This window comes from Chaetodon trifascialis, chromosome 14 (genome assembly GCF_039877785.1).
Source record: "Chaetodon trifascialis isolate fChaTrf1 chromosome 14, fChaTrf1.hap1, whole genome shotgun sequence".
Lineage (NCBI taxonomy): Eukaryota > Metazoa > Chordata > Actinopteri > Chaetodontiformes > Chaetodontidae > Chaetodon > Chaetodon trifascialis.
In genome coordinates, this window is record NC_092069.1 from 24,622,146 (window position 1) to 24,635,188 (window position 13,043).

Genomic DNA, 13,043 nt, shown 5'->3' on the forward strand with positions numbered 1-13,043 from the left:
TTTCTTGACAGTTTCACGTTTTGCTCCGTAGTACAACCTTTGACGTTCATTTTCAAAGCTAATTATTGCAGATTGTCGCTTGTTAGCGCCTTTTAAGGGCGCTGCGACTGTGTCATTGCCCCTTTAATTGGGCGAACCCAACATGCAATCCAGCCTCCACTGAAAGGCGCTTTTTAATCAGAGCAGCTCATCTGTTTAAATGTCTCAAGGCTACGAGGCAATTTAAAGACGTTTCTGTGTTAGGTGTTCAACACAATAATTACCTCCCTGGGGAGAAGCATATCACAGGTGCAATTACCTGCTGCAGGATAAAACTACGCACTGAACTGTTTATGTTTTGATTTATAGATGATATTACACAGAAAACTGCTTCAAAGAATCCGTTTGAGTGCTACTGAGCAAAGCAACATTGTTTAATTATTAAGAGTTTGTATAAAAATTCTGATGATGAAGATATTGTCACCTCACTCGATGTGTGCATTTTGACTGACGTGCCACATTTGTGACCTCCTCCCAAAGCAGTGAACCCAGAGAAGGAGGACTACTACGCCGACATCCTCATCTACGTGACGGGCTGCGTGCTCTTCATCCTCGCCGTGGTCATCGTCGTGCTTTGCCGCATGAGGATGACCACGCAGAAGACGCTGCCCACGCCGCCCGTGCAAAAGCTGTCAAAGTTCCCCCTCAAGAGACAGGTAACAGAAAGTAGATACAAGATTCGTATAAACACTTTTCCCTCTTTTTCTCTCTCCCTGTCTGTTAGCTTAGCTGTTAGCATACATACTGTTTAAACAGCATTGGTCCAACATGATGTGGTTGAAAGTATGCAGCAATGGGGCCTTTTTCCCACTAAATTGTGTTGCAAAAAGCTGTTTTCAGTTCATCAGCATTTCAGCAAACTTATCAGGATGTTTAGAAACATTACATGTTACTGCGAGTCCTTGAATTCCTGGAAAACCTTTTAATTTCCAGGGTGCAGTCTAGACATCCAGACTTGACAAATCAAGTCATATCAGGAACTTGTGTAATACGTTCATTACACTAGAAGCTGTTTTCAGCAGTTTTTTTCCTCACACTGAATTGCAGCAAAATTATTTTGAAAAACATCAACAGTCAAGGAAGGAGCCACATTATTAACTCAAGGAAGCACCGAGAATTAGTAATGGAGAGTCATGGAAAAACAGTGTAATTTGTCTGCATCAGCGCCACAATGAGAAACCTGCAGAAGGCTTTGTATATGCAATATCTGTCTTTCCTACTTGTATAAGTTTCAAAGAAGAGTTGCACGCAGGATAAGACTCACGCCAGCTCAGATTAGAAATAAATAGAGACGGTTATTGTACGTCTATCCGTCGTGGATCTGTCTCCGTCCTGCTGTTCTGATGACGCTGTGCAGACGCTGGAAGGCATCACACTGGTGACATGTGTTCACATTTATCTTGGAGCAGATTCAGCTCAGGGATATTTATGCCCTCCTGTGACTGTCAGTGTTAGTTTTAGATTTCACTCCCTGTGTAACGCACACTCGCCCCTCAACTGTTTGGAGAGAAACATAAAGTGGAGCAGCTGCATCGCCACCGCCTGCAGTCTGCCGAACTCTTCAGGTCATTGTGCCTCATGCGGGACGGGCCTCAGTCAAAGTTCAAACAGAACGCAGGCCAGGACGGGACCAGTCTCAAGGATTACAGGAAAGGTTTTGCACAAATATGCTCATTAGCTTCCTCTCTCAGCATTAGATGAGATGGCAAAAATGAAGCCAAGAGATAGTTAGCTTAGCATAAAGACTGGAAACAGGGGGAAACAGCTAGCCTCTCTAAAGCTCACTAATTCATTTACAGCAACCAAAGTGTAGAAAAGTTTAGGTTTTACCTTTGGACAGAGCCAGGTTTGTTTCCCCCAGCTTATGCTAAGCTAAGCTAGCTGTTTCTGGCTCCAGACAGATAACAAGAAAGCCAATAAGCAAAATGTCAAACTATTCCTCTAAGGACGTTTTCACAGGTTGAAATCCCTCCAGTGTTAGGAAGGTGGTGTTTTCACCTGGAGGTTTAGAGCAGACCTGCAAACCTGGAGGACAAACATTTCTTGAGTAGGTTAGAGTTGGTTTTAAATTGCTATAAATCCACATCTGAGAGTTCTGTATCTGAAGATGTCAGATAAAGTTTGTCTGATAAAGAAAGCAGTTTAACTTGTGGTCTGAGGGATACTTTAAGAGGCAGGAATGATGCTTTTAGGAAAACACTGGCTTTGAAATACTGTTGGGGAGGTTGTGCTCTCTAGCCTGCAGGACAAAATGTTGAGTCAACATCCATCAGTGGCTCGAGAAGGACAAGTCTGAGTCAAAAGAGGAATGAGAATGTCCAAGAGGGGAAAAGGCTCTCTGAAGACAAGGCCAGAGTTCCTCTCCTTTTGCCGGCTTTCCCTCTCCACACTAATTAGTTTGCCCTCACCCTTGTCTCCTCCTCTTTTCACTGCTTTACTCCCATCAAAAGGCCGCTATCTGAGCTCCTGAGCTTCCATTGCTTTTCTTACTCTCTGTCCAGAAAACTCAGGCAGCCTCACGTTCTGTTGGTCTCTTGTAATATTGGTGATCTGGATCCTGTCCTGCTTGTTGTGATTGCACCGTGGACGCAGAGACCATGTGCATGTTTAAAATGCAGATGAGTTTATCATTATCCGTCCCGCCCCACCCCGCCGGACTCCCGCTGCGTGCAGGCCGACCGCCGCGTGGTTGTTCCGAGCGAGCTCCAGCTTTCCAGCTTCCTAATTGAAGGGTTGAGCTCCTCAAAATGCAAAAAAGATGCATTTTTAGAAAAGAAAACTATGACTCGAAAGTCGTAATTCAGTTCTTGGAAAACAAACACATGACTTTTTAAAACCGACGTCAGGATTTAGCTGGAAAGTGATGCGTTTTTTAAATTAGTCCTTGTTACATAAAAGCTGCTTGTTTCAGGTATAAACCTCATCTTTTTGAGAGAGGCTCTAATTGTAGCCTCTAAATCTGTTCTTTTCTGCTACCTTCATATAAATGCTCTTATAAGGTAATGCAGGGGAAGATCTTATTGCATTTTTCTGTAATCTTTGCTTAGTTTTGTAAAGCTAATCTCCTGGTTCTCTCCTTTCTTTTTCATAACTCTGAGTAAATCTCCCATAAACCTCTGGCATGTTCTATCAGATATTACTTTTCATGCCTCTGAAATTGTGGTCGGGGCTGTTTTTTGTTTTGTTTTTTTAAGCTCCACAGCCTTTTTCTCATTTTCCCTCGGTGGAGAACTCGGGGAGGGAAGTCTGGTAAGTGGACATGTTTGTTTCTGGACCCCACCTGAAGGGGCCGAGCTGGCAGACTGTGACACAAACAGATTCATCAAAAGCAGGGCCGCAGCCATCAGCTCGCCCCGGCGCTCAGATGAATGGCGGGAGGTCGTCGAGCCCCCGGGCTCGGCGGCAGGACCGCCGGTCTGGGAATGGAGCTCGCTGATGGATAGAGATGTCCATCCCGCCTCGGCACGCGCTCGCCCACCTCTGCATCCTCCTCCATTTGTCTTTGTTACTGCCTGCGTCCTCCTGTGCGCAGCCACGGGCCGGCTGTTTGTAAAAGTCACCGCCGGTGTCAGAAGTCGAGCCGTTTTTCAGAGAAACCCTGAGCTGCTGAAAGAGCTCTGACATTGGCCCCGAGACGTGTGATGTTTGCAGTCAAAAAGCATTCAATCTTGACAAGTTCTCCACTCCTTTATACTCTGAGAAGTTCAAGCCAAGGTTAACCAGTGGCTGTTTTAAATTGTTTTTCAAGATGTTCTTCGCTGGAGTTTCCCTCACAGTTTACAGCCAGAGCTTTAACATTTTTCAGCATCAGACAAATATTTGTTTTAATGATGTTTCCAGTTTCAGCTGCTGGGTTATTGGCTTCGACATTTAAAATCAATGAGACTTTAAACAGAGGAAAAATTCATCCGGCAGTGACATGAGATGAGGAGGTAGATATTCTCAGTCGGGTCAAAGGTCGAGTTTCTCTCTTCCGTCTGTCTCCTTGTTTAAACGCACATCATCTCGCCTTTTTCAGAGACTATAACAGTTTGTTTTTGCACCCAAGCAGGTGTCCTTGGATTCCAACTCCTCCATGAACTCCAACACGCCATTGGTCAGGATCGCCCGCCTGTCATCCAGCGACGGACCGATGCTCGCCAACGTCTCCGAGCTGGAGCTGCCCTCCGACCCCAAATGGGAGTTTCCTCGAACACGGTGAGAGACTGAAAAGTAGCTGCACGGATCTACATTCATCACAGCCATTTAAATTCCTGTCAGAAAGAAAACATGGCGGTCGGTGGCTTTTTTCACGCTGCCAAGCAGCATTTTTCAGAATTGACAGACACCGTGCTGTCGCCTTTGCACCGTTGTGCGCTGTGAAAACATGTGAGCCGTCGATGCATCAAGGTCACCGTGATGCCGTCCTCACACTTATTGTACTTGGCAGTCAAATCAGTCTCGTTCAGAGCTGCAGAGAGAAATTAAAAACCCAAACGCTGCTCGTGGTGAGAATCCGAGCGCTGACTGTTTTTCTTCTCTTTCAGGCTGACTCTGGGTAAACCTCTGGGGGAGGGCTGCTTCGGTCAGGTGGTGATGGCCGAGGCCGTCGGCATCGATAAGGAGAAGCCCAACAAGCCGCTCACCGTAGCTGTGAAAATGTTAAAAGGTCAGTTAGTTAGTGATTGTTGTTGCCCTGCAGGAATTAAAGCACAGGTTTCTGTGATTACCTGCAGGAAATCAGCACTCTCTCGTCTCCCATACGCTCAAACTGAAGTCTCCTGCTTCTCTGTATTTTGGCGCCAGCTGTCCACCACAGTGTCATTCATCACGTGTTCTGATCTGCCTTCACTCTCTTTAGACGACGCCACAGATAAAGATTTGTCGGACCTGGTGTCAGAGATGGAGATGATGAAGATGATTGGAAAACACAAAAACATTATCAACCTGCTCGGAGCGTGCACGCAGGACGGTGAGGCGGCAGGGCGTTGCAGACGGGATGATAAGCACCATAATCAGCCGCGTTCAGGAAGTGACTCTGCGCTCTGTGTTGCATGCAGGTCCTCTGTACGTCCTGGTGGAGTACGCCTCCAAAGGCAACCTGAGGGAGTACCTGCGGGCGCGGCGGCCGCCGGGCATGGACTACTCCTTCGACACCTGTAAAATCCCCGACGAGCAGCTCACCTTCAAAGACCTGGTGTCCTGCGCCTACCAGGTTGCCCGAGGCATGGAGTACCTCGCCTCGCAGAAGGTCAGCCGCCATGACGCCTTGTCGCTGAAATGCAAATGTGCAGTTTGATTGAGCGGAGCCTCTGTGAGGGGATGCAGGCGTGTTTTGGGGGAATTAAGCTGCCTTCAACTTCAGCTAATCCTGAAGGAAATAAAAAGACAAGGAAAGTCTTCCAGCGTACAGATGCGTTAGCCAGCACCTTGCTCAACTTTCTAAGAAAATATTGAAATTAAAAAGGTTTTTGGGGCCTGCGAGACAAGGCCAACAAACTGTCGTTTAAATGTTGTAATTATAACTGCACATTCTTTAATTTTTATTAAATCTTACAATCTCGGTGAGAACAGAAATCAAGCCCAGGGAATGTCACAGCTTGGCTTTGCTGTGGTGAAGGTGTGTTTTTAGCTTTGATGTTGGTATGTAACTGTGGATTTAAGGGAGGTTGGTGTTTTCGGGTTGGAGTGAAGGTCGGTATTCGCCTTCTAAGGACGAGTGGTGAAGTCCACCAGTGGTAAATGAAAGATGTCAGCCTGCATTGCGCTGGTGTACGAGTACGTGTGTGTGTGTGTGTGTGTGTGTGTGTGTGTGTGCGCGCGTGCCTGTGCAGTGTGTTTTGTCGATTTGTGTTTGATGTGTTTGTACTTCTTCCCTCAGTGCATCCACAGAGACTTGGCAGCCAGGAACGTCCTTGTGACGGAGGACAACGTTATGAAGATCGCCGACTTCGGTCTCGCCAGAGACGTGCACAATATAGACTACTACAAAAAGACCACGAACGTGAGTTATCCCACCAGGAGTCTCTGTCAGAAGAGAAGTATTGGCTAAACGTTTTGCCCAGAATTGAATACTCTACGGCTCCTAAAGGGGACGTAGTGACTTCAGTTTCTTGTCGTTGGAAATGAGATTTTGCCTTGCAGCGTTACTGTCAGGTCATTGAAGGAAAGCGAGATCAGACGTTTGATAAGTCAACCAATTAAGATTCTTCTGGGCAAAATCATTTACACTCAAGAAAGAAGCAAGCATTAGCCATATGGATTTGATGCTGACGCAGGTAGACGTCCACAGAGTTCAGAAGACAGACCTGGAAAGACTGCGTACAGTGAAATCAGATCCTCAAGCTCATGGCAGAATCTCAACATGATGAGTTGTCCAGATTGTAGTCAGAACACTTTACACCTGCCGAATGAATGTGGCTGAGATTCTTAAAGCGATGCCGCTAAAGGTCAGTCATGGCTCTGTGTGTTTGGGTCTGTACAGAATGGTTCTGCTGACCAAAGCGCTTCTGTTGTACCTCTGTTGTTGCAGGGTCGTCTGCCCGTGAAATGGATGGCTCCGGAGGCTCTGTTCGACCGGGTCTACACGCACCAGAGCGACGTGTGAGTTTGCACAAACCCGCCGCCACATGCCGCCGGTCCGCTCATGTGGAGCCGCCGTGCACCGGAGGAATCCGGGTGTTGAAATATCGTGACTGAGCGCGTTAGCATCAAAAGCCCAGTTTGTGCGTGTGAATATGGACTCGTAGCGTTCCCTCTCCAAATATCTCCCGCTCGCTGTCGTCTGCGCTCGCTCGATAATCCCGAGCTTCTTGTGAATCAGCGGCTTCACATTCCTGGCTGCGTTTGTTCTTTAATCTCCCAACACGACATCAGAGGGAGACAGAAACACAATGGAGACCCGACATCTTTCTGTTTTATCAGCGTAAATCCAACCTGCCCAGAGCAGGAGGAGATGAGAGGGTCAGTGGATTTATCACAAGGCGTTCCCCTCAGGGCGCTTTTCCACAACAAGCCCAAGGAATCGGGCCGGCGGAGACAAACCCGCCCTTTACGACCTCCGATCGCTCCCGCTGGCTGCGATCAGGAGGAGAAAGGTGAGTTCAGGCGAAGAGGTCACAAAGTCAACCTGTCTTGCGGTAGCCGAACCCCCCAAAAACCGCTCCTCGCCACCCCCCCTCCCCGTCGGCTGCAGCCAGACGCTGTGTCCCCAGCGCGGCCGTCCAAGCCAAACACGGGCCCCTGTCAACACTGGCTCGCCGTGTGATTACACTAGACTGGGAACGGGCCGAGAGGAGAATCAGCCTGCTCTGTTATTTCAGCAGGTCTGGATTACAGAGTCAATCCTCCCGCCAAACCTCCTCCTCCCTTTATACAGTAGTCGCTCTGCAGCCAGTTTACTCTCACACACCCCGGGGGACTCTGACTTTTGACCTGTGATGGTTTTTACTGAAACGTGTTACACAAGGAACAGACGGGGGACAATTCCAACAAATTAAAACAAATCTGTCGCACGCTCGCAGCGGACAGCGAGGAGAGGAGTGAATTTAAGGAAAGTTTTGCGTGCAGCCGCTCGCACGGCAGAACTGGCATCGCAGCTGATGCAGCTTTCCAAACGTTTGCAGCTCTGGAGGCAGAACTGGCAGCGAGGAGCCTCAGGGAGCCGTTTTTGTAGGATTTTTGCAGGGTTGTTTCACACAGTTTCTGTGCAAACAACGTGCAGAGTGTGAGGAATCTGCATCATCGCATTGTGCTTCCAGCTGACAGTTTCTACCAATAACTTGAATTCACGTTATAAAACTCATATGTGGGGGTTGTTTAGAGCTGATATAGACATCTTAATTCTTCAGCCACTGGGTTTTTAATGCTGCCAATAACGTGGCAGCTGGTGTAAAACAGAAGAAAAGTGCAGCGTAAGACAAGAGCTTTTGGCTCTGACTCATTCACAGAACTGATTTATAGGAGAGAAAACTCCTCCAATGAGTCAGTTCATTGATCACTGTCCAGTAGATCTGGATGGTTTAGGGAAGCTCTGAATCCTACCAGCAGTCACACGGTTAGATTCACTATAATCATCTCAGATCTTTGGGATTTTACAACTTCAATATATATTGTGATATATTTCATTTTCTGGAAACACCAGATGTTTTTTTACTGTTCTGGAGACTCAAATAGCCTAAAATTAGATTTGTCTTTACAAAGATCCAAACTCCTGTAATGAGCTGGACCTCGTTTTTCCAGCCTAACTTGCTTGGTTTGGTGGGTTTAATCGAACCTGGGTTGGACCAGACCAAGACCCTCGAGAGAAGGTTTGTTTGTGATGGGAGCATGAGTCCAATCCAACAACGAGGCGTTTGAGCGAGTCGGCTCTCGTAGCCAGGTTTGCATGACGTGATTCAGATGGTTGAATTTAATGAGCAGCTAACTGGAGAAGGAATCGAGGTCGGACCTGGACTCATGCCACCTACCTTAGGTTGCGTTTGGCCAGTGGACCTCCTTCTCTGACCACATCTGACCAATGAGCGAAGAGATTATTCTCACCTGGTTTGTAGTGATGCACTTTGGTTCGCTTGGACTTTTCTGTGTGAAAAGAAATCAAACCGAGGGACAGAACTCTTACTGCTGCAGGCGCCAATGAAAACTAAGTGCTTACATCTTGACAGCCACGTAAAAGCCTGTGAAGATTCATCCCTGACACCTTGCAGCAAATGTAAGAGTAAAGATAATGACTTCAGTAGAGTTCAGATGTCCAGCCGGTTATTCTCAACTCCTACAACTGTCCTCAGTTTGTGTTTCGTCTTTTCTGCCTCTGAATACAAATGTTTCCTTTGCGTGGACTCGCCGGCTCAGGCAGTAGATTTCAGCCCTCTGGACCGGAGCATGGATGATTAGATAAAGCCTACTGAGCGCTGCAATGGGGGGGGGGGCTCTGATTCTGACTCAGCGGACGAACAGACGAACAATCGTACCCGGGGTCAATAGAGCGCCATTATCTGATTACCTTCCCTCATTTAACAATTCAGGAATAATGCAGCAGTGAAGTCGAGCCACAGACACAGACCTTGTCCTCACAAATGTGGAAAAACTTGAATTTGTTGTTCCTTCGTCTTTCGTCGTTACCATGTGATCTGCTGAGAGGGTTTTTTACATCCATGCTTAAATATGAACAGCTGTAGTTCAAATGTCTCCGTTCAGCTCACCTCTGTATTTATTAACAAAGCTAAATCTGTCTTCCATTTCTCTCTGACGGGTTCAAGCCTTCACTCGTCTCCTTTCTGGCTGGAGGGATGAGTTGTTGATTTCTACAGATATCGACCGACCGTCCCAGACAATAAGAACGTCAACTTGATTCCTAAATTGGTTGCAGTAAACATTATTGAAGATCAATATTTCCCCAACCAGAGTCATTGGTTTATCTGGGGAGCGCCATCCTCCTTCTGCTGCAGGCCATGAGTGCTGTTTGACCTCTAAATCTGTCTTCGCTGTGTGTGTTTGTGTGTGCGTTCAGGTGGTCCTATGGGGTGTTGCTGTGGGAGATCTTCACCCTGGGGGGCTCGCCGTATCCTGGAATCCCAGTAGAGGAACTCTTTAAGCTGCTGAAGGAAGGACATCGGATGGATAAACCTGCAAACTGCACCCATGAGCTGTAGGTGTCTTTATGGATTATCACTAAAAAGCAATAAAACTGATTTTCAGACACAATTCTTTAAAAGTGATTAAAGGTTTTATTGATTTAATGTAAATGATTCATGAATTTTCACCAAAATTGGAAGTCACATCAAGTAACCGCTTGCAAAAACCTCCACATATCCCAAAAATATGAAGTCTCTCCCTTTAATCAGATTTTACCCATTTTAAAAAACATCCATTCGCATCACTGGAAACGTCCCATTGAAGATCTGAGGATGCTTGTAAATGTGTATTTCAATGGCTGAGATGCAGAGTGAGGAAACCTTGTTGCTGGTGTTTCAGGTACATGATCATGAGGGAGTGCTGGCACGCGGTGCCGTCGCAGAGGCCGACCTTCAGACAGCTGGTAGAGGATCACGACCGGGTTTTATCAATGACCTCCACCGACGTAAGTCTGCCTGCACGGCTGCTGCTCACTGCTGACATGGAAGCACCTGGAAGAACACAAAACTCTACCTCCAGATTTACCTTGGACCGCCTCGCCCCACTAGAAAACACTTTCCTAAGCATAAAGCATTTAAAGTCAGAGGGAAAGAGCGAGTTCATCTTCTGTAATGAGACATATTTCTGGATGGAGGATGGAGGAAAAATCATTTAATACAAACACAACCACGAAATGTTAAATGTTTCACCAAGAAAATTTTTGAGATCTTTGGTCTTGATCTTTGTTAGCTACAACTACAAGCTAAGTGTTTTCATGTGAGGGGCTGAGTTAGCTCGTTGGCTAATATCATATTTGATTGGATGAATTTATGTTAACTCCACCAGGTTCAACATGAGTCATCAAAAATACTTTTTACATGCATTTTACAGGAAGAGAAAACAGGAATATTTATATAAAATCATACATTTCTGTCATATTTTGCATATAACAAGAACAACTGACACAGGATCAGAACTTTGAAAGCAAAATAAAACAACAAAAATGAATATTACATAAGAAAGAACCACTAAAGCATATTTATAGTCTTTTTTCTGTAGAAGTCAATTAACATATTCAAAATACAGTAAAACTATATAATTTGTCACTTGATTATGTGACCACAGAAGAGATTTGACTGTGTCGCCCCGTCTGACCTCTGACCCCTCCCCTGACAGGAGTACCTGGACCTGGCGGTGCCCTTCGAGCAGTACTCGCCCACCTGTCAGGACTCCAACAGCACCTGCTCCTCAGGAGACGACTCGGTGTTCGCCCACGACCCGCTGCCTGACGAGCCCTGTCTTCCCAAACAGCTCCCCAGTAACGGCGTGATTAGGACATAAAAGCTGAGCTGGGACCGGGGGGGGGGGGTCGGACTTTAACCTCCTCTCGCCTCGCGGCGTGCGACTAACAAACGCCTCTCAGCGCTCCTCTGCATGCAATACTTCCACAGTGCTTCGTCTTAAACTCTCGGTCGAAACCCTCGTTGACTTTTCTTCCTCCTCCCCAAGAGACTCCTGAAACATTGAAGGATTATTTTTTTGCCGTTGAACCATGTTTGTGTTCTTCTTTTCAGAAATGAAATTATATTTTTGTACTCGGGCCAGTCTTTTGTTACGGACAATCTGTGGGGTGAAACCATTCCGTGCCTACTGGGATAAAAACCTCCTGAGACTGAAAAAAGACAAAGAGGATATAAGAGGAGGGAACGAACGGCATTGGTCGGTGACTGGTCGGCGATCCAGTAGGCGCGATCTTAAAGAAAATCCGTTGACAAGATACCAGCAAAGCCAGAATCAATCGATGATGGGACTCGTTCTTCCGAAGACACTCAGTGACTCGTCTCAGCTTCTCCAGAAGACGTTCGCCAACAGAGAGGATTACATGAGCATTTAAATGTGTTTTCTCATGAATTCGTACGCCATCGTCACGTTTAAGCATCCCGAAAAAACAGTTTTGTGATAATCATGGAACAAATTCCTCATCGGACGACTTTCAGGGCCATTCAGTAATTAATACAGTAAGCTTCTGAGGTTTTTTATGTATCTAGAAAATGATTTATTGTAAATATATAAATGCAAATATGTATCATATTGCTGTCCACAGCCATGTACCTAAACAACAAAAAGTGACGTTTTTTAAAGTATTGTTTTAGGATGGAAGCATTGCAATCTAGAAGACACTGTCATGAAAGTGTAAATCATTTAATCATTTAAAGTGATACAGAAAAGGTTTATTTGAATAATTAACGTGTATATTTGTAAAGATATTTATAGACTTAACATGTGGTTCTTACGTACGAAAGGTCTAGTTTAGGATTTTAGTACTGTACGCAAAGATTTTTATTTCGATTTTTGTTTGTTTTTTTGTAACTTATTTTACAACAGAACTGCGACGTTATTTTTCACAACTGGCAGACTCCTCTGGTTTTCGATCCATCTTTTTTTTTTTTTGTTTACAGTTTTAAAAGATAAGAATGTATGACAGACGCGAAGATGATTTTTGAGAGCGAGTTTGATTGGACCGCCGGAGGAGGACTCGTGAGACGAAGGCTCCTGCAGAAGGAAGTCGGACGTTTTCCACCGAGTTCAAATTCTGGTTTGAAAAGTTGACGTTTGCAATATCAAAGCAACGATGAACTCTTGCTGGGCAAGAAATAGCAGCGCTTCGATAAGTGTACCAGAGAGGCCTTTTAGTAGAACTGAAGTACTTAAAGACGTATTGAACAAAACAACAACAACAACAACAACAACATCTAGCTGTGAATCATCAGCAGCCTCCTCCAGTTTCACTGATCAGTCTGCAAAGTAAAATAACGAAGTGCATCCAAAATCCTAACAGTGGAACAAAAGATGTGCATAGCATGTACGCTACTGTACCCCAAATCCCACAATGCAATGCGCTTTACTCCTGACTTGTACATTAAAAGTAATGCTCCTGTTAGCTAAGATGCTATATGATTAATTAACTAGAAGAAAATCATTAGTTATTAGAAAAGTCAGTTAATGAACAAAAGCAATGATTTTAGTGAGCTGCATTTCCCAGAATGCTTTGCAGATACGGAGGAAGTGTGTTGCATCCACAAAAATTTGAAAACATGCTCGAGAACTAGTGTTAGCAACAGATTTTTAAAGTAAAGTGAATGTTGCTTTGCTTTCCCCAAGCGTACTCGGTGCTTAGCTGCAATGCATTGTGGGATTATGAGTTCAGTAACAGTGCAGTGCAGAAATTGCCCTCTGTTCCCCTTTAACACTGGATTTCTCCGTATGATAGTTCATTGTCAGCGGCTCTGCTCCAGAAAGAAGGTCTCAGTCCTCGATTCAGACTCAATGTACAGAAATAAATTAAATATACCAAATGACCCCAGAAATTCGAAGCATATCAACATTATCAGGTGTTATTTAACAGTGTTAAA

At 45.4% G+C, this 13,043-nt stretch overlaps 1 protein-coding gene across 7 annotated transcripts in view; it reads left to right on the forward strand.

The window, feature by feature from the left end:
- fgfr3 (fibroblast growth factor receptor 3) overlaps positions 1 to 11,015 on the forward strand; it is a 65,345-nt gene extending 54,330 nt beyond the window's left edge. For 4 of the 7 annotated variants that reach the window (XM_070979005.1, XM_070979004.1, XM_070979009.1 and 1 more), the window contains exons 9-18: positions 520 to 695; positions 4,088 to 4,236; positions 4,566 to 4,687; positions 4,880 to 4,990; positions 5,079 to 5,269; positions 5,900 to 6,022; positions 6,551 to 6,621; positions 9,527 to 9,664; positions 9,991 to 10,096; positions 10,807 to 11,015. In XM_070979005.1, coding sequence (XP_070835106.1) covers positions 520 to 695; positions 4,088 to 4,236; positions 4,566 to 4,687; positions 4,880 to 4,990; positions 5,079 to 5,269; positions 5,900 to 6,022; positions 6,551 to 6,621; positions 9,527 to 9,664; positions 9,991 to 10,096; positions 10,807 to 10,971 — 1,352 coding nt within the window. In that variant the 3' untranslated portion in view covers positions 10,972 to 11,015. The remainder of the gene's footprint in view (positions 1 to 519; positions 696 to 4,087; positions 4,237 to 4,565; positions 4,688 to 4,879; positions 4,991 to 5,078; positions 5,270 to 5,899; positions 6,023 to 6,550; positions 6,622 to 9,526; positions 9,665 to 9,990; positions 10,097 to 10,806) is intronic. The other 3 variants (XM_070979010.1, XM_070979006.1, XM_070979007.1) reach the window with 2 other exon arrangements.
- The last annotated feature ends 2,028 nt before the right edge of the window (positions 11,016 to 13,043 follow it).